Below are 21,476 nucleotides of genomic sequence, written 5' to 3'. Positions count from 1 at the left end.
AACTAGTGATACACGTTTTTACCTCCCTAAATCTAAAGTGTTGATAATTGATAATAATATAGTGGGGTGTATTAGTCGTTGTTGGTCTACTTTGGTAGTAGATGGTGGCTTACTATTCAACAATTGGGACACTTCTACATGATCGATTACCTAACTTTCTTTTATTTTCTTTCCTTTTGTTTAAATATTTGTTCAATGTGTGTATTCTTTGCGTTACCCCAAAATTTTGCTTCACAAGCACAAATATATTGAAAAATGGATAAAGAAAATGCAATATCAAATTATAAACTAGAAATCATTTCATCTATTAGATCATAGAAATATATATTTGATTCATCACTTTGAATGAATAATTGTATTACTCGACGCCTGTTAAATATTACACATTACACGTATTCACTTTCATGATATAGAGAAAAGAATAAAGTATGCACCAAACGATTAGCAATTGACAGTGATAGAAACTACTAATACACAATAGATTGCTAGAAAATCAACAAAGGTGAGTACAATTAATACTAATAGACTCAACACAAAGCAAATGATAAATAAAAATAGGCCCGACTAATTAATCGTTTTAAGCCGAACTAGACAATTCCGCTGGCTAATATGGCCCGATTGAAGACCGGTTTATAGATAGAACGAGCAAGGTATCAAATTGCAGCCAAACTAATCAAACCTATTTATCCAGTTCAATTTTCAAAATATTGGTTTCAAGTTACCTAGACGTTTGAACTCTTGGCCGGATACAACGATGTTGTAAGTTATTGTATTAATTATATATTTTTATGTAAATAATAATGTCACATAATCATATGTGTACAAAATACATCCTCTGTTTCTAAAAAATAGACAACATTTGAAATAACACAGATTTTAATGTATAACCGGTATAGTAAGAAAAAGATATAAAAAATAATTGGAGCATTGTTAATAAAGAATGAGACCCATTTCAATAGAGAGAAAAAATGACATATCAAAAAATGACAAATATGGTCTACTATTTTTAAAGAATTGAAGAGTACTAGCAAAAAATTTCTTGGAGTAAATAAGAGCCGTATCATGAAAACGCAATTAAACAATCACAGAAATATAGAAATTCAATCCTGACGTTTATTCTTCGCTTTGAATATGAGAATTACATGAAACTACTCCTCCGACTCCCAAGTAAACAATATATTCATATCAAATAACAAAAAAATTAACTAATCATTTCCCAATCTAAAACTGATATTTCCATCAGTAAATCCTTGAAGCAACCATTGCTAAAGATATGGTGTTAAAATTGTAAGAATCGAATCAGAAAGAATATGATCAACCTAAAGATCATCTCAAGCCACTATTCTGCTCCTGCTCTATGTACATTTGCTCGAGCCGGAGACGGGTAGACGTTGGCGTCTACCCACCGGCAGCCTGCCTCTGGTGCGGACTATACAGCCCCGCGCCCCCCTGCCCCCTTGTCGGGCTGTACATCCCCGTGTTCCCACCAGCCGGGACGTCTTTCACCAGCGTGTTGACCCACGACACATCCGGCTCCCCTGCATTGGAACGAACGTTCGCACCGGCACTGTCTGATCGAAAACCGAACGAGGCTGATTTCCTAAGCCTGTTCACTTCTTCATCATTGAAGCCCCATTCTAGCTTCCCATCGGGAGCACCCCACTCCGAGTGATTCGGCGGCATGACACCAGCCGGCGAATTGGCTGTCGGCCCATAATGATATCCACCGCCACCGCTGCGGTCGATGAAGCTCTGGCTCCGTTTCGCGAAGGCAGCTGACCGTGAATTCATGACCGCTGCAGCTACTGCAGCGGAGGAGTCAAAACCATATGCTGAGGGATTTCTTGATGGCGAGGACGAGACATTCGTCGGGTAGCTTGCTCGGAGCTGGTTCATATTCTGTCGAGTCGGGGATTGCATCTGCGAGCCGTTGATCTTCGGTGACAGTCCCTGCAACTGGGACAGCAGAGAAGGGTTAATGGATCCGTATACGTCGTCAAGGTTCGTTGGCGTAAGATCAGCCATTCGGGAGTATGGAGACGAGAGACTAGCCATCTCCTCAACCAACTGCTGCCCGTGTTGGGTCCGGATTCTGTCCAATCCGAGCATCTTCAGATCCAGATCAACGTCTCTCGCGCTCAAGGCCGTCTTCAGCCTACTCCCGGGCAGCTGCAGAGCAGGCGGTGTAGCAAGGCTCATCTTGTTCGGCCACATGTTTCCCCCCATCGGAGACGAGCAGGTAACGGATGGGGACGTTGGTGGTGTCGACGTATTACTAGTCATCATCAACGTTGTCGCCATGTCCAACGCAGAAAGAGTCTTTGGAGACGGCATGGCCGAGCCCGTGGAAGCATACAACGGGCGCAGCTCCTCGGGTTTGTGCGCGAAAAAGCACACCTTCCTCGAGCAGCCCGTCTCGTCCTTGCAAAGGCGAGTCCTATACTGCGCGGGATGCAGCCACGACTCGAAAACACCATGAGCATACTCGCATCCATCGCCCTTCCCACAGTTCCCCTTCTTGAACTCAGGGCAAGGGACGCAAGTGTAGTGATACTTCCTCGGATCACGCCTCCTCGCGTTCTCACCGGGGTGGACAAATGGACACTCCGTCCAGTCGTGTGAATAAGCCCTCGAGCAGGGCTTCACCTTAAAGGTATACATCCTAAACTCATCACTGCCATAAACACCATTGTTTATATCCGGTAACGATATATCAATCGGATACTCTTTCCTCTCACTCGCAGCCAATGGCGTCTTGCTCCCCTCTTCCTCCCCCTCGCTGCTCACCCCATTCAACAACATCTCCAGCTGCTTCCTCCTCGGATCTGCAGAGGATCTCACACACGGGGCAATGAGGTCACCGGGCTTCCTCCCAGAGACGTCCACAACGCTGCTGTCTGCAGAGGCAGCCATCAACAGCTCGACAACCTCAACAGAGGACCACGAGCCACCAGCTGCAGCGCAGTGGAGGGCCGTGGCACCATCAGAGCCACACGCCCTATTGACATCGACTCGACCAGTTGCGATTATATACCCCAAGACCTCCGTGCTCCCATACAAAGCAGCAATCATCATAGGGGTTCTCTCCTCATACCCCATCTTCTTCCACCCAAAGCTTCTCCCGTACCAACAACTCACTTCATCAACATCACAGCCCCCTTGCTCGACTTCGTGTACGAAGCCAGCCAAATCATCCGTGGCCGCTAATTCGAGCAGCTTTGAGCAATTCCCATGTTTCTCCACATGAAATCCAGCCTCCATCTCCAAATCAAAAGGGCTGCGTTTATTCTTTGAATCACTGCACATTCAAAACCTGAAATGAAAGAACAAATACACTTATGAATCACAAATCCACAACCAAATTATTATTGTAAATCAGATTTGCTTATAGCCTTGACATATATATACATATAAACAGTTTACAGATTCAAACATTTCTAGTTGTATTGACAGCCTGGTTCTGCTAATAAAAACAAATACTTACATATATTTTCTCGGAGAAACCAAAGATTTATCCAACCATACAGACAGGTTGTCGACAGAAATAATCTTCCCCAAATTTATCAAAACCAATTAACCAAGAAGCCCTTTACAAATCACATCACACAGCATAAAAACCCTAATTTCATACAGACCTAAACCAAAATCTTGAAACTTGAAACCAACAAATTCATCGAAAATAAACTAAAATTGGGATCTTTATCATCAAATTAAACAACCCACTGAAGCACCAAAGCAAGGATTCCAGATATAAAGTTCACAGAGAAATAAAGAAGAAGAAAGATCGAATCTTTAACTAGAAAATAGATAAGGTAGACTAACTAACCTTTATTAAGAAGAGGAATTTTGAGGGAGGAATTTGAAAAGCTACGAGGGTTGTGGAGCGATCCGAGTTGAAGTTATGTGTGTTGTTAGAGGCGGAGAATTGAAGCTTTATTTGAAAAAATTTCAGAAAAGGGATGAGAATTGGATGAAGGATGGTGTGACTTTTCTTCTTGATTCAGTTAATTTATTCCTCTCATTTCTCTATTGGTCAAAGTCAAATCTTCACCCTGGGACCCACTGGAACACCAATTCTGTGCGGTTCAAATGCAAATGCAAATGCAAATGCAAATTCAAATTCAAATTCGAAATGAAATGAAATGAAATTCGAATGCAGATGAAGCACATATTCAAATTCAGAATGTGGGGTGGGCCCGACCGCCATAACGGGCTTGTCTCATCACCAGTGGCGCTGGAATCAGTTAAATAAGAAAAAATATTCAGCCGGCCATGTGTAGCACAGTATTAATATTTTATTTAAATACTCTTATAAATTAGAGTCCAATAATAGATCTATATCTTTGTCCAAAAAAATTTGATTCTACATAGGACATGTGTTAGCTTCGACAAAACATCTTACTCACAAAAAGTATTAAGTCAAAAAGAAATTCTCTTTGAGTTCTGAACTACAGTTTCAAATTGACACTTTAATCTTATTAATTTTTGGGCAGTGATTTAAAGACATAATGTCTCTATGCCATAATACCCTTATGTCTCTATGTCATAACTATATTTTATATGTGGACAAATATAACCAAACACTATTTTTAGATAAAATCAACTAGCATGATCATTAGGGAGTGATCTAATTTCTATAATAAAGACTAATAAAGCTAATGGTGAAATTCAATAGAGTATATTATATATTTTACATAGGAATAACATAAAAATAAATACTCAAAAATCAAACTAGAGTACTAATATTATAAAATACATAAAATTAAAACAATAAATTCAATTAGTATTATATTTATTTTGACTAAGGTTCGACAATAATTTTCCAAAAATTAAAAATTTGAATAAATTAAATTTTCAAAATTGAATAATTTAGAATAGTAAGTATGATACAAAAAAAACCTACACCCAATTAGTATTAATATATTATACATATTTTCTTAATTTTATTTCATGATATAGTGAATTGAGCTAATAACTCAATTATTTATAAAGCAAAAGAGAAAATGCCTTGTAATTATTTATTTGATCGAAGTTCGATTGCAATGTTCTAAGAATAAAAAATTTAAATAAATTAAAATTTTGGAAAGGAAGGAAGTAGTATAATAAAAATTACAAAATTCTTAAAATAAAAACTATAAAGTCAATTATTATTATTATTATTATTATTATTATTAATTTATTTAATGATATACTGAATGGAGCTTAAAACTCTAATATTTTATATAAGAAAAAAGAAGAAAATAATAAAGGATTAGTATTTTTATAAAATGGATTCATAATTTATTCATTAAGTTCAAATCTCATAATTTATTCCCTTAGTTTTGGAACATTTGTTGAATAAAACATATATGAATAAATCTCCCATTTCTCTAATATTCTACTTCTTTAGGTATATATTTTAATTTTAAATCATATCTTCCACATTTATATATATTCCATAATTAAGCTACCACATCCTTATTTAAGATGTAAGGGCAAAAAGGTAGATGTAAAAAAGTGCAGATTTAATTAAAAATATAATATAATATAAGATTACAATTTTAACTTCATTATGGCATTATGGCTTGGAGACATCACGTCTCTAAAACATTTTTCTTAATTTTTTTTCCATAGATATTAATCTTATCTTTTAAACTTACCTCAATCACCAACTACAATAGATGAATCAAGTAGAATGCAATTTAAATTGAGGAAGAATAAGTTGGCGGTTAATATACATTCCAACAAATGAAAGCTTTACACAGTACTGAATGTATATAATTAAGCTGGACAATTATAGTGTACTACTGTTAGCCCACGCGCTATGCGCGACACATAGTATTTTAAGTGATGGAGGTAGTAGTTCGTAACACATGAAAAAACTTATATTCGAACAACCTTAATTGTACAATAATAAGAATAGCAAAATAAAGAAAAAATAAATAATAAAATACAAACTCCAAATTAATGATTTATGCATATGCGTGAAACAAATGTGATAGTTTATGATCTTCATCTTCATTGCTTCCTTCCGTCATTTTGTTGTTTTAGGTGTTTTCTTTGCATGAAAACTATGGAGTTACAAAGTTGGCGACAATAGTGTAAAGTTGTAGCTTTAAAATATTATAAATGGTTAGTCAGAAGCTTATGTGAAATCTATATTCGTAGAAAAAAGAACTGTTATAGACTGAGACAGAAAAATAAAACAAAACTAACAAAAAATAAAACAATCTAACATCAGGGAAAAACTTAAATATGAACTAACATCACGGAAATAAAATAATCTCATATAAATGTACTACTATAGGTAAAAGAGTAACAACCATACTGTTAAAAAATCTTCTTTTTGCAAAGAATTTGTGATGCAACGGGACACGACAATGAGGAATAAATTATAAGCTAGCAAATGATACATATTTACAGACAAAAAGTTGAAAGTATTCTGTAAATTCCTTGGAAACGAGCCTTAAATTCTTGTTTCCTGCATGGTAAAACAAACAATTAATAATTTAGTTTTAGATAAATAACTAAAAAATAATACTCCGGTCTTATAACACACATTCCAAGGATATTACATTGTTTTGTCCACGTTTAATGAATTTATAAACACGCACGCACCGCCTTCGAATCACTGACGAAGTATTGTTAGGTTGTAGATCGTTAAGAAATGTGAATTCCATGATGTGAACAAATTTTTACTTTTGCGAAAATTTGTGATGGAGTGAGGAGAGATGACGACGAAGTGAAATAGAATCTTGCAAATGATACATATTTATGGATATAAAGTATTGAAAAGAAATCATAAACGTGACAGTTACAACTTAACAAGGAACAATTATGTCTCGTCCAATTAATAATTTGAATTTGGATAGGAAAAATCTTATACCAACAACTAATTATGAGTCAACAAAGTAACTCCTAAAATGGAGTGAGACATAATATGTCATATTAATCCTAATTAATTGATATGGCTACATATCAATACGCCAAGCGTTTTTCAAACTGAGGCCAATCTAACTATATAATAATATCATTAAAGAAAATTAATTAATAATTGATTAAGAATTGAAACTAATACGATTACCCAATTGATGCTTTGAAAACACCATAATGTGTATTAGTAATATTCCCTCTGTCCCACTTTCGGAGTCCCGGTTGAGTTCGTCACGAGTATTAAAAAATATAAGGAAATTTGGTGAAAAAAGATAGTGGAATGTGATTCCTACTTTCTTATACTCTCTCCATCCCAATAAATATGAAACATTTGGTTTCCGGCACAGGATTTTATGCAAGTGTTGTTTGAGTTAATGAAAAGAGAGTAAAGTAAGAGAGAGTGATGTTTCCATTTTAGGAAACGTTTCATTTTTAGTGGGACAACCCAAAAACGAAAACGTTGCATTTCTAATGGGACAGATGGAGTATTAGTTTTATAATAAAATGTGAGTTGAAAAAGGTTAGTGGAATGTGGGGCCTAATACCATTTATGGAATACTTCAACCGGGACTCCTAAAGTGGGACATCCAAAAATGTTAAACCAGGACTCCTAAAATGGGACGTAGGGAGTATATTATAACAGTAACGGCTCGCATTTATTACCATGCATATTTATGAAAATTTAAAATTGAATTAATAATCTATAATTTATTTTGAAAAAATGTCTATATTAGAGGCTCAAAATATAAATATTCAAATTAATTTTGTAACTAATAAATATTCCAAAATGAGGACAAACTATTTATAAATATTTCAAAAGAAAGTCAAAAATTTGCTTTTTATACATGCATGGATGTTTGATCAATCAAAAGTTTTACTGCAAATTTTTATATAAAAGCAATGAACCATCACACAAAAAGCTAGACAAAACATAGTCACACTTCGTGCTGGTATACTTGAAGCTGTAGGATTGTTGTACATAGCATCAACCGTATTTGGGTAGTGTAACTTCTTGTGACTCAGTTGATAACACAAACTAGAATATTGTGGACCCTTACACCTACGATTGTCTCTATCTGTACATAACATAGGTTAATTACACTTTTACTTGTTAATTGACTAATATAAGTAAGCAAATACCTTCTCTGTCCATGAAAACATTTGAGTAATCATCAATTGAGGTGATGAAATACCGATAGCCACCACTAGCTTGAATTGTCAAACATTTCATTTTTGAGTAATCATCAATTGAGGTGATGAAATACCGATAGCCACCACTAGCTTGAATTGTCATAGGACCAAACATGTCAGAATAAATACTTCCATGACCCTATTCCCCTTAACAATTAAAAGGTTTCTTAGCCATCTTGCCTTTCAGACAAGATTTGCAAGAGTGAAGTGTAGTCCACCACCATTTGGAACCTTCTATGGATTGACATGGTATAGTCTAAGACTCTAAGGTGCAACAAATAAGCATCATTCATTGTGAAAGAATGAGACTTTTTTTACTGGAAGAAGTTTATTGACTCTAACTTATTTTTAACACAAGTATATCCGCAAGTGTACGGGACTAATGTAGCAAATAGTAAGCAAAGAGTATCGTATCCACAGAGACAATGAGTGTCAACCTAATTACCACGAACCAACCTCAACTACTATCTAGATGAATCGGAATTTTGGTTTTTCTGAATCTATTTAAAAGAAAGGTAAAAACAATTAAAAATAACTAGAGAACTAAAAGCAAATAAGGAAACGGATGTAGATCAATGATGAGAAGGTAGAATCCTACGGGATCGATAACAACTATCCTATGCTCAACTAACTTCCTAACTATGCCAACAAAGGGTCTCAAGGGTTATTAAGCTATCACTAAGGTAAAACTATATCTTTTCTCAAAGCATATAATTTGTAGATTACTACCTAGAACCGAAGTCTCCTTCCTAGAACTAAGGCAACAACTCCTAATAGCTCCTAAGATACTTAGCTTCATTCAAAGGCTCAAATCTCTCGATTATATTGGCAAAGACGTCAATTTCTTCTCTTTCAAATTAAACTACACTCACTTCTCAGTTCTTGTAGTAAAATCCACATGCATTTATAAGGTGATCAGTCAAATAAATGTATAAGCACAGAAGAAATCAAAATAACCACATGAGCCAAGGCATAGAAAAAGGAAATCAATTAAACATAAGAATCATTGTATCTCCCCCGTAGAACTCTACGAAGGATTTAGCTACTCATGTTCAACACAAAAGTCAAAGAAATATTCAAAAACATTGTTTGAACAAGAATAAAACTAAAGGTAGAAACTCCTAGAATTGGATTGGGCGGATTGGAGGTCTCGTCTTCAATCTTGCGATGAATACTCGTCCTCTGCTCGTTCTTCTCTTCTTCCTAGGTGAAAAAGTAGTATTTTTGGGGTTGAAGGCGTGTAGAATGTTGTAGGAGGCGTCCCATGCACATTAGGGCTCGAAATTTCCTTGTTTGGATCTGTCGGCCGAACCTGGCGGGTCGCCAGGTTCGTTGTACGGTGAAGCTGGCGAGTCGCCAGCTGCTCTCGGCAATTCTGGGCGAAGGACTTGGCGAGTCGCCAGGTTGGTACTGATGCGAAGCTGGCGGTTCGCCAGCCTCGTGCTGCAAATTCGTCCTTTTTCCACCTTTCGCCATTTACGCTCATTTTCGACCCTTTTTCTACACATTCTTCACAAAATGATCAAAATACCAATAACATAGAGAAGTAGCTATAAACCATGTCTCAAAATACACAATATACGATCAAATTCAAGTAAAACTACCCTCTAAAATCATGTAAAATCCAAGTAAATCATTTATGTATATTAGATTCTTTATGGTGCGAGTACTACTGTGTAGGTATAATGGTGTACAAGTTGTTTTCTAAGATACAACAATAGAGGTAAGAACCACACTTCTTAATGATGCATAATTGATCAAACTAAACCAAATATCCATCATCCACAAGTTTAGAAACTAAAATTAAATTTTGTCTAAAGGATGGTGCTGATTAAACATTGTTCAACATCAAAAATTAATCATGAGAAAAACATAGATAACGGCCCCAACTGCAACAGTCGCTACTCTCGTAGCATCCCCTAGCTGAATGTAAATCTCAATTTCACACAATTACCTTGTCACCTGTAATTAGGTTCAATGCAAAGATGACCAGTGGTTCTCCTATTCACTACCCATAAATAAGTAAGGAAATGGCCGCTAAACATGATTCTAAAACACGAGCTTGGTGCACACCTGAGTTATTGCCCTATCTTAACTTAGGACAATTTGGCTTTTCAATACTCATTTTCTCCGCATTTGAAACACTTTCAAGTTTGTTTCCTTGGATGCACCTTTTTCTTGCTTATATAGCCTTATTAAACTGCCGACTTTAGTGCCCCCTTCTTCCCACTTTTTGGGCTTAAACCACGAAGAAAAAGCTTTGGACTTATATTGCAGCTCCATATATCAATACTTATGCCAAGGTGTAATTCCTTTGTCATTGAATTGTTGATAGCACGCAGACAAGCTTTGAAGGATGATGCTGACTTGGGATTCTAGATCCACTCTTCCACTTATGTTCTCAATGTGATTCACATAGAACATCATCTCAGGACATGGTCTCGCACAGATGTTCCTTCTCTCATTGCTTGTTTATGATATAAATATCCATTAAACACGATCCTCAAATCGCAAAATTTGACTTCATATTTACAATGTTTAAGTTAATAATATAAGTTCACATATTGAGTTTTTCAAAGTTAGTATCAATTTGAACCAGTTCAGGCTCTACATTTGTCTTGTCAGGCCAGTGCTAGCTCTTTTGCAACAAATGCATACCAAGTCTTATTAGATCAACGATATTGTATAGTATTTCCAATTAAGTAGATAAAGTTGGTCGTGGACTAAGACAAATGTTCCTTTTAATCTTAAACTATTGAAAAAACTAGACGTGGTCATTGGTCAAGGTCTAATCCACTTAGAATATACCAAAAAAAAAAAAACCGGCCGGCATTTGCTATAAATACCAAAATATATTTGAATTTAAGCAATCCTTATTCAAATAAATTCAAAGCAAAGAAACATGCTTATGCAAATCTGTCTCCTCTATGTCACAATCTGGCTTCACTCTGTCTCAGCGCAATCTACATCAATTGCGAAGCCCGGATGCCCAGAGCGGTGCGGGACCCAGCCGATCCCGTACCCGTTCGGGGTGGGGCCGGGTTGCTCCATGGAGCGATCCTTTGAGATCAACTGCAACACTTCCTTTGACCCGCCAAGGGCGTTCCTGTCCATCCTTGGCGGGGAGATCATGGGAATAAACCCGAACAACGTTCGGGTCAATATGCCGAATTTGGCGCTCTCTACGTACGGCCAGAGTGTGAGGATCTTGAGCGTTGTCTATAGCTTGTCGGCGACTCGATATACGTTCTCGGATCAGAACTGGCTCACGGCCATCGGCTGTGACGACATGGCGGCGGTGACGGGGCTGGCCAACAGGAGCTTCAGCGGCGGATGCGTCTCGTATTGTCAGAGCGCGGGTGACTCCAGTGGCGTCGCGTCGTGTCCGAATGATAGCAACGGGTTTGGGCTTGGCACCGGCTGTTGCCGCACCCCTATTCCTAAAGGTACTTGCACGTATTTCATTTCGGATCGTTCCAAACTACTTATTCCATTTAATTTTTTTTACGAAAAAACTATAGTCTATCTTCTATTCTACTCTATTTTCATCACACACTTTATTCTCTTTTCAATTGATCTTTAAATACCAGTTTCTTAAATTATGTTCTCAAAGAAATACACTACCTAAGTAGTTTGGGATGAAGGAAATTTGATTCTTCTAGCTTTGGTGGTCAACTTATTTTGAATTTTTTTGAGCACGTTATAGTGATATTTTCTCCAGACTTACCGTGTTGGAGTGATGTACGAAAGTAAAACACTTTTTTTTAAATCTGAAATCTATTGATTAATATTCTAATTACAATAAAGATAATGATCATTTAACCATCCAAAGTTGACCAATTTTCACATTCTTGTCTTAGTATGGTATATTAAGAATAAGAAATTAGACCAATTTTTTTCAGTATTAGTCTAATGATCAGAATCAAGACCTTTTAGCCTAGTTCACACTCTAATGTCATCAATTCGGATAATCTTTGCTTAGTTAATTATCACAAATGGATTTTAAAAAATAAACAACGTACGATGATGTTTGATGCTCTTTTTCCTGTCTCTTTTTCCCTAGACTGCAAATTATAATTCAATTGTTTTGTCCTAAGTAAAAACTCCCTCCTCCCCCCCCCCCCCCACCCTCATTTATGTGTTCTAGTATTCCATTTCGATCCATCTTTTATTAATTTTCCTATTTTCTTTTACATTATTTAATAGTGGATCTCACATTATTCCAGGCACCACAAACTTATATGTAAATTTAACAGACGTACATAGAAATTGGAGAAACAACAAGTTATTCTCTACTAGCTACGCCTTTGTCGGGGAGATGGTCACCTCCAATTTTTCGTACCGCCTGAACGACTTAAACAATGACACAATATTCTTGAGTGACAATTGGTCAGCCAAAAACACTCCGCCGGTGGTCCTAGACTGGAAGATAGGGCAGCAGAATTGCAACGAAGCACGAAGAAATCTAACAACATATGCATGTAAAGGCAACAGTGAATGTGTTAATTTCGATACCAACATTGCAGGGTATCTCTGCAACTGCTCCAAAGGATACCAAGGCAATCCATACCTCGACCCGGGGTGCCAAGGTAATTTGAGCATAATTTTAATTATTGTAGTATATAAGATAATTGTTATTTTGTGCTAAAAACAAAATAATTTTGATTTTTCTTGTTTTGGTTACGAGCAGATGCGGATGAATGCACGGATAATCCATGCGACCCCAACGCGGATTGCACGAATACTCCCGGGAGTTTTATCTGCAAATGTCGTAAGAGATATGGTGGCGACGGTATGAAAGACGGAAGTGGTTGCACTAAGTTGCCGCCATCTACAATTATCAATGTCTCCATAGGTAACATATCCCCGCTTACTAACATAATATACAAGTGTGTGTGAGTTGGTCTAATGGTAGAGTAATTAATCATGACCAAAAAGGTCTCAGATTTGGGTCAACAATGGCGCGGCTTTTAAAATTTATATTCACTTGTCTATAAAAAACATCATATTTTTTATTTTCTCATTTTTTTTTATTTTTTTGTTGTTACATTTGTTTTGCAGGAGTTGGTGCTGGAGTGGGATTTATAATGCTACTAGCAATATGCTTTTATGTATATAAGGCAAAGCAGAAAAGAAACAAGAGAATAGAGAAAGAGAAATTCTTTGAACATCTTCTTTTACAACATCAAACAAACGAAGGCACACTCGAAAGAACCAAACTTTTCCCCGCAAAAGAGTTGGAGAAAGCCACCGATAACTTCAACGCGAGCCGAATTCTCGGACAAGGAGGACAAGGCACGGTGTACAAAGGAATGTTATCTGACGGTAAGATCGTCGCTATCAAGAAACTGAAGTTGGTAGACGAGGATCAACTAGAGCAGTTGATCAATGAAGTCGTGATACTATCGCAGATAAACCACAGAAACGTCGTTAAATTGTTGGGGTGTTGTTTGGCCACCGAGGTTCCTCTCCTCGTATACGAGTTCGTCTCTCACGGGACTCTTTTCGATCTCATCCATGACCGCAATGCTGAAATTTCCCTTTCTTGGGACATGCGTCTGAAAATGGCAGCAGATATAGCAGGGGCACTGGCGTACTTGCATTCAGCATCTTCAGTACCTATCTTTCACAGAGACGTCAAGTCTAGTAATATCCTTCTAGATGAAAAATATGTGGTCAAAGTGTCAGACTTCGGGACTTCCAAGGTTGTCGCAGTGGATCAGACCCACCTGACCACGTTAGTGAAAGGGACATTCGGGTATCTAGATCCAGAGTATTTCCAGACTAGTCAGTTCACAGACAAGAGCGATGTGTACAGCTTTGGAGTAGTGCTTGCCGAGCTTCTGACAGGACGAAGGCCGATATCGTCAGATACGACAGAAGGCGACAGGAACCTAGCGGCGCGTTTCCTGGCTTCGTTGGAAGCTGGCGATCTCGAGAGTATTCTCGATGCCCGGGTGTCGGAGGAAGGTGGGAGGGAAGAGGTCGGTAGTGTTGCAAGGCTTGCGGAAAGGTGCTTGAATCACAAGGGGAAAATGAGGCCAAGTATGAGAGAAGTAGCAACGGAGTTGGAAAGCATTAGAATATCGCAAATGCCTTCAAATGCAAGGGATGAAGAAGGTATAGAAACTAGTGGATGTGAAGTGAAGCCAATGATGATTACAGACATAGATTACACGTGGGCTAGTGGTAAAAGTGAGATCTCTTCTCCATCGGATACACGTCCCTTCATTTCTGATATTGTGTGAGCGTTACATTGTTTATGTAAATTACTGTAGTAGTTAGGGATTGATTGAGTTTATTTAGGTTTTTGTGATATTTTTTTAGTGGTGTATTATGTTGTAATAACGCAATTCATTGTTTGCTTGTTTATTAATTACGGCTTTTATAAGTTCTTGATTCTGGTCAATTCGAATTTGTTACTCCCTCCGTTTCTGACAATTTGTCACTTATTTTCTTTTTTGTCTGTCCCTAAAAATTTGTCACTTTTACTTTTACTATTTTTGGTAGTAGACCAACATTCCCTTAACTCATTCTCACTCATATTTTATTTTAAAACTAATATATAAAGTATGACCCACATGCCACTAGTTTTTCCAACTCACATTCTATTACATTTCTTAAAATCCGTGCCGTGTCAAATGACGCCAAATTTTAAGAGACGGACGAAGTAGAAATTATTTATTGTAACTCGACGAATCAACGTGCGCTAAGTGGACTTATAGATATAAGTATAACTGGCGTGGGTTGCAAAGTGGAAGTTCAACAACTCCTTCGAATGTGGCTAATTTTCATAATTATAGTAATAGCGCCGTTCCATTTATTCTTTGCCAAAGAACGATGCTAATTGCTAAAGTATATGTTAAGATGATACCATCATTATTTAGTAATGAACCAATAAAACAAAGAAGATTTCATAATGTAAGTTTACTTCAATTTTGGTAACTATAACAATTTGTTGGCCGAGCAGATCTTGAAATTTAATTTAATAGTCTATCATATCATGTGATAATAGAAGGATTTGTTTTTGTCACATAATTTTAGTAAGTACCCCCTACGGCTCTTAGAAATATTAACTTTTAAATAGGCGTGTGTTTTAATGTACAACTAATAAAGTACTAATAAAGTAGGGGAGATACAAAGAAAAAGTGATTGAAGTATTGTTAGTAGAGAATAAATCTCAGGAGAAATAAATTTCCTAAAATACAAAATGCATAATTTTAAGGGACATATTAATAGTTCTTACTTTTAAGAAATGAGGAAATATTAGTATTTAATGATTTAATAAATTAAATAGAAACAGAATAAAATTAGAAAATTTAATAAAATAAATAAGTGAAAGTAAAGGTTCAACAAATTTTAAGTCATAATTTTTGTCAAGAAATGACTTATTCAACTTGGGACATTTCGAAAAAGAATATAAATCAATAAACTTGAGACAGAGACCTTGGTATTTCCTTTATTGGTACAGATAAGTTACTGCCTAATGAAAAACTCATATTCGACGGTGAATTAATGTAACACAAATATAATACTTCCTTTGTTCCCTCATAATTGAGATAACTTTTTGATACGGAGTTTTAAAAAAATGTTAAGTGTGTTAAATAAATAGATAAAAAAGTAAGAGGGAGAAAAAGGTAGAGAGAGTAAAATAGAAAGTGAAAAGAAAAAAGTTACTACTCCCTCCATCCCACAAAAGATGTTACATTTCTCTTTTTGGAAAAAGTTCTCTCTCACATAAATATAAAAATTATATTTTCTCTCTCCATTAACACACAAAACAAAACCTCCTAAAATCACGTGTCGTCCCACAAATGTGACATCTTTTGTGAGACGGAGGGAGTACTATATAGGTAAATGACTCAACTATGAGGAAACGGAGGGAGTATTTATATAGTTTTCCTTTCGTTCCATAGTAATGAAGGCGTTTCTTTTCGGCACGGAGATTAAGAAAAATTGTGTTAGGTGAGTTAAGTAAAGGGAGAATAAAGTGGAAAATAACAAAAAGATAGAGAAATGAAGAAAGAAAGAGTAAAGTAGGTGTAGAAAAATATGTTGACTTTTACAAAAAGTGGAAATGACTCAATTACTATGTAACGTACCAAAATGACAAAATGACTCTATTAATATGACAAAATGACTCCATCTCCATCTACACTCCCAAGAAATTAAAGAATTAACCCCAAGCAGTGGATATTTTCATTTCTTTACCAAATGAAAGCGGCATACATGGAATCGTGATATATAATTTGGTTTCGGTTTGTTATCTTTTCTATACAATTGGCTTTCTATATCTATGTTACACTGTCTCAACAAATTAAGAAACATGCAGAATTAAAGCTATTAATTATTAAGTTAAAATGGTTATATCTTAATTTTACGTGGTGGTGCATGGTTACTCGTGACAGTTTAGTACACATTTGTTATTAAACTATACTTGTAAAAAAAATACTAACACCGTCTCTAACCGTATACCAAAACTCATTTTTGGTGTAGATAATTTCTCCAACTGTACACCAAACTCAAACTCATTTTTAGGTTTTTCAATGGAATAACACCAAATATGGTGTTTACTCCAAAATTTTGTTAGAGAAATACTCAAAAATGGTGTAAACTTAAAGATGGTATAAATGGTTGGAGTAAAACTATTTTTAGTGTGACATATACTCAAAAATGGGTTTGAGTTTGGCGTAAATGGTTGGAGATGGCCTAAGTACTACTCCCCCACCTTAATAGAGACGTTGTATTTTCTGCAATTGCATTGGAAAAATAATAATAAGTAATTAAAGTAGAAAAAGTGTAAATAATAGAGAATAATGTAAATAAGTCTTATATATATATTATATTTTTTATTAACTTACTTTTTATACCGCTTTAACTATTTATAATTTACTTTTTAAAACGAGTGCAGAAAATAAAACTCCTTATAGTAATAATTATGGAGTAGTTCTTTTGTCCCATTATTGCTAGGAAATTTCGTTTAAGTATGTGATTAAAGAAAATTATGGTTAGTGAATTTAATAGAAAGAGAATAAGAATTAAAAATAAAATAAAATTGATAAATGTATTTTTTTATTAAAAAAACTAACTTAACCATAATAAATTTAATCATAAAGAAATAGTATAACTCAATTACACAACAGGGGAATAATACCATTTCTTTAGAACTTTTAAATGAATCAATAACTAAAGGACATTCGCTCTCATATACTAGTACTAATAAACTTCATAGTAAAAAAAAGCAATTGTAAGTCCGTATTTCTTATTTTGACAATTTCCGCATCTCCGGTTTTCATATTCTCTCTACGGAGTCCGTAAAAATAAGCAATTGTAAGTCCGTATTTCTTATTTAAATAGTTAGGGGTTGAAAAATAGGACCATACCCATTTTGCGATGTGACTTTTTTTGTTCAAAATATGACCGATCCATGAGTTTTTTCTAAAGTAGTGACCTGCTCAAATCACCCGGTCGGGAGTTTCTCACTACAATGCGGCGTCTTCGTGAAACAGTCATATCTTCTTTCTTCGGACTTCGATTGAGACGTGCGACGTATGCACGCGAAGCTCTTTTGAAGATAAATGCAATGGTAGCCTTGTAGATGCGTTTGAAATTAATCTTGATAGGTTGATTACTATTTAGATTCAGATCTTTTTTTCTTTCTCCGCTATCTTTTAGAGCTCGGTCTTCGTCCTGCAATATATAAAATAAGTTCGTTTTTCACCTAAAAAAATGTGTTAAAATAATGCAATAAAGGACTACAATTTAATTTACATACAAGTATATTTTTGAACTTGCAAGCAGTTGTGATGTAATGAAATATGTTTCGTGGTGTAATGAATCAAGTGCAATATACATAATACTCTATGTGCAGTGTATATAATGCCGAAAAATATGCTAATTTTTCAATCCTATATGAATATTAATAAATCGTCATTCGGACTAGTTTATCCATTGATCCCTCAATGCTATATCCGCGTGTATATGACACTCATGAAAAACCTATATCTGTGTCATTCTTCTTTTTTTATCTAATGGACCACATTAGTCGTAGTTTTGATTTAAATTTTGATTCATTTTAACAAAGGACGAAGGCACTGGTTGCTAAGACAAAATAAATTAAATGGAAAAAGAATAAAAGTAGAAAATTTAATAAAATAAATAAGTGAAAGAAAAGGTTAAAAAAATTTTAAGTCATAATTTTTGTCAATAAGATGAAAGGACTTATTCAACTTGGGACCTTTCGAAAAAATAAGAATCAATGAACTTGAGACAGAGCTTAGTATTTCCTTTATTGGTACAGATAAGTTACTGCCAAATGAAAAACTCATATTCGACAGTGAATTAATGTAACACAAATATAATACTTCTTCCGTTCCCTCATAGTTGAGGCAAAACTTTTCCGCACGGAGTTTAAGAAAAATGATGTTGAGTGTGTTAAATAAATAGATAAAAAAGTAAGAGGGAGAAAAAGGTAGAGAGAGTAAAGTAGAAAGCGAATAAAGTAGAGAGAACACACTAAGATAGAGTAAAGTAAGAAAATGAAAAAAGTTACTCCTCCGTCCCTCTGTAGTAGATTTATTTCTTTCCGGCGTGAGATTTAAAAAAATAAAAATTAAATGAGTAAAGTAAAAGGAAAATAAAGTAGTAAGGAAAAAAGTAGAAAGATGAAAAGAGAGTAGAGTAAAAGAGAGTAAAGTACTTTTTGCCAAAAAAGAAAATGACCTAACTACAATAGGACAATCCAAAAAGGAATATGACTCAACTACATAGGGTTGGAGGGAGTACTATATAGGTAAATGACTCAACTATGAGGAAACTTCCCAAAATAGAAAAATGACTCAACTATGAGGAAACTTCCCAAAATAGAAAAATGACTCAACTATGAGGAAACGGAGGGAGTAGTTATATATGTACTTACTACATTTATCTCATAAAACTAGTATTCTTTTTCTGTCTTAATCTTTATCAATTTCATATTAAAAATTATATTATCCTCAAAGTCCTTATATTTATTGTTGAATATTTTGTGGACCATTGTGTATTAGACTGTTACATTAATTAAATTGGGCTTGGCCTGATTAAATTAATTGAATGGCCCAATTATTTAGTAAGAGGCCCAATTGTATTGCTGGCCCGTTACTGACACGCTCGGATTTTGCACTGTTTTAAGGCCATTATTTGATCCGTTTTTTATGTCAAAGTCACTCTACACGTCCATTATTTGCATATTTTATATATTTTGATATTTTGACGTGTTTTGTGATAAATGTGCATAATTGAGTCGAAAAAGGAGTCAAAACGCAAAGTCAGGAAATCTGGAGTCATACGGCGACCGGCGACCGCCGGCGCCTAGCGGTCAGAGCAGTGCAACGGTCCGCCTCGAAAATTACACTTGGAAGAGAGTCTTGCCCGACGACCGCAGGAAGTCATGCGGCGGTCCGCCGCCAAAGGAACAGAGACTCTGGACTTCAACGCGGCGACCGCCGGCCAAGGTGCGGCGGCCCGCCGGAGAAAGGCGGCGAATCCGAATTGCCCTAGATCTGCTCCAAGATCTACCATATTTTGAAGATATTTTCCTTCTACAACAAGGATTGACTTTCCCCTATAAATAAATCCTCAAGCTTCATCAAATTAGAGAGCTTCTACTAGCAAAATAATTCACAGAGATCAAAAGCTAGAGTACTTTAATTGTGCAAGGAGTTGGAGAATGATTTCAAAAACATCAAGAACGACAAGGAATCAACCTACGGGTTTTAATTGAGAGTGAGGACTTTTCAAGGGTCTTAGGAGCTTTTTGGAGTCACTGTTGGGGTTTGTATACTAAAAGATGCTTCGAGCGTACATGCCCTTGTACAGTCAGCTTGTGCATGTATACGAGAAACGCCACGTCCACTTGTTTACCTAATTATGAGAATAAATAATATAATATAATGGTTTATTATTGAAATATGATAAACAAGTCTAAGGCTTTTTACTAAGAAGGTCAAGTAGGGAAATTCGATGAATCTCCTCATGAGTTTTCCAGTAGGGGACTTGGCCAGATCTAGTAAGAAGAAAAACGTATTCACAACCTAGATAGGCTTTGGCTACCTATTGGTACGGTTGCGGTGTTTGTGATAATTCTCTCTTACCTAAGAAGAGATTAGTAACACCGGTGTGGTAAAGCACTGAAAGGATCTAATCCGAAATGTATTCTTTATTGCTATCTACTGAAAGAATATATTTCAAGAAAGTTTAGTATTTTCTAGTCTATGATATTAATATCAATATTGTTTATTCAATCAAACGCCACTTTGACTTATCAATATGTGAGAGTTTGTACGTAACTCAAGTTCATGATATCTTGGGTGGTAGTAATTGAATAACATGAAGGTATTGGAATATTATTTCATAGAATTCACGTGCCCAGTGTGGTATGATTAAATCCCTAAGGGGTGATCCCCAAGAGGTGTTTGAAAAAAGAATTTATTATTTAGAAAACTGCGCAGTTGGAATTTATTCCACGAATAATAAATAAAGTTTCAAACTAGAAAAACTCTTTGGAGAATTAATTTAATTCTAGTCACATAGCAGACAAAAGAATTAAATTGACGGATCAAGATAATCTTAAACGCGGGAAATATTATAAAATAAAATGGACCCAAGTTATTTGTAATTTGGTGATTTAAGTGGGAGTGCAATATTATTCTTTAGTGGAACAAAATAATATTCCATTGATAATATATTAAATCATGGGTCATTTGATTTAATTAGTAATTTATCTAATGGGTGAGCCCAACACTTAAGTCATTCCATGGATCCCCTTACTAGCCCAATAAGGTCCACTATAAATAATGAATGAAAGGAAAACCCTAGCACACAATCCAAGACAACACAAAACCCTAACCCTAGGAGGCAAATCGACGCCTCCCTCTTCTCTCTCTCTTGGCATCGGTTTTCGTGCCTAGCACGTGGGAGAATTAGGGTTTTAATTATTGTTTTTGATCTATCCTAATTCATATGATTAGATCTAGACAATTTGGTGTTTGTATTTGGGTTTCCCTAGATCCATTCAAAGTTATTTAATTGATTATCTAAGATCCGCCCACACGGATGGAGAATCAAGGACAAGGGAATAGTACGGAAGCTTCGTGGTCGATAAAACAAGGATCTACAGGTGGTGCAGCTAGCAACGTCAATCCAATGATGGATCAAGAGGTAACAATCGAATCTACATCGAATATGCATGATTATGTGTTTATTTGATGTTATATCTATAGATCTATGTTTATTGCATGAAATTGGAGTTGAATGCATAATCACCTAAATAGATCCGTTAAGGACCTGTTTGTTTTCCGTATCTTCCGCTTTTGGTAGTCCCAACAGTCACGTGT

General features: G+C 35.7%; 2 protein-coding genes across 2 annotated transcripts; one reads left to right on the top strand and one right to left on the bottom strand.

Annotated features, from left to right (window-relative positions):
- Nucleotides 1-1,091: 1,091 nt before the first annotated feature.
- Nucleotides 1,092-3,981, bottom strand: LOC125205782 (zinc finger CCCH domain-containing protein 29-like). Its single transcript, XM_048104899.1, has 2 exons — nucleotides 3,827-3,981; nucleotides 1,092-3,313 (listed from the first exon to the last, which is right to left on the bottom strand). The coding sequence occupies exon 2, from the start codon at nucleotides 3,304-3,306 to the stop codon at nucleotides 1,399-1,401; it is 1,908 nt and encodes a 635-aa protein (XP_047960856.1). The 5' UTR covers nucleotides 3,307-3,313; nucleotides 3,827-3,981; the 3' UTR covers nucleotides 1,092-1,398.
- A 6,975-nt stretch (nucleotides 3,982-10,956) lies between these two features.
- On the top strand, nucleotides 10,957-14,475 carry LOC125208046 (wall-associated receptor kinase 2-like). Its single transcript, XM_048107592.1, has 4 exons — nucleotides 10,957-11,549; nucleotides 12,330-12,692; nucleotides 12,794-12,958; nucleotides 13,165-14,475. The coding sequence occupies exons 1-4, from the start codon at nucleotides 11,006-11,008 to the stop codon at nucleotides 14,349-14,351; spliced, it is 2,259 nt and encodes a 752-aa protein (XP_047963549.1). The 5' UTR covers nucleotides 10,957-11,005; the 3' UTR covers nucleotides 14,352-14,475.
- Nucleotides 14,476-21,476: the final 7,001 nt, after the last annotated feature.

Source organism: Salvia hispanica, chromosome 2, assembly GCF_023119035.1.
Source record: "Salvia hispanica cultivar TCC Black 2014 chromosome 2, UniMelb_Shisp_WGS_1.0, whole genome shotgun sequence".
Lineage (NCBI taxonomy): Eukaryota > Viridiplantae > Streptophyta > Magnoliopsida > Lamiales > Lamiaceae > Salvia > Salvia hispanica.
This window is presented reverse-complemented; position numbering and strand designations above follow the sequence as displayed.

What these genes read in the sequence shown, in the direction of transcription:
- LOC125205782 (XM_048104899.1), bottom strand. Translation starts at nt 3,306, where the DNA reads ATGTGCAGTGATTCAAAGAATAAACGCAGCCCTTTTGATTTGGAGATG.
- LOC125208046 (XM_048107592.1), top strand. Translation starts at nt 11,006, where the DNA reads ATGCTTATGCAAATCTGTCTCCTCTATGTCACAATCTGGCTTCACTCT. An exon ending in CCGCACCCCTATTCCTAAAG is followed by an intron (nt 11,550 to 12,329) that starts GTACTTGCACGT and finishes ACATTATTCCAG; the next exon opens with GCACCACAAACTTATATGTA. An exon ending in AATTATCAATGTCTCCATAG is followed by an intron (nt 12,959 to 13,164) that starts GTAACATATCCC and finishes TTTGTTTTGCAG; the next exon opens with GAGTTGGTGCTGGAGTGGGA.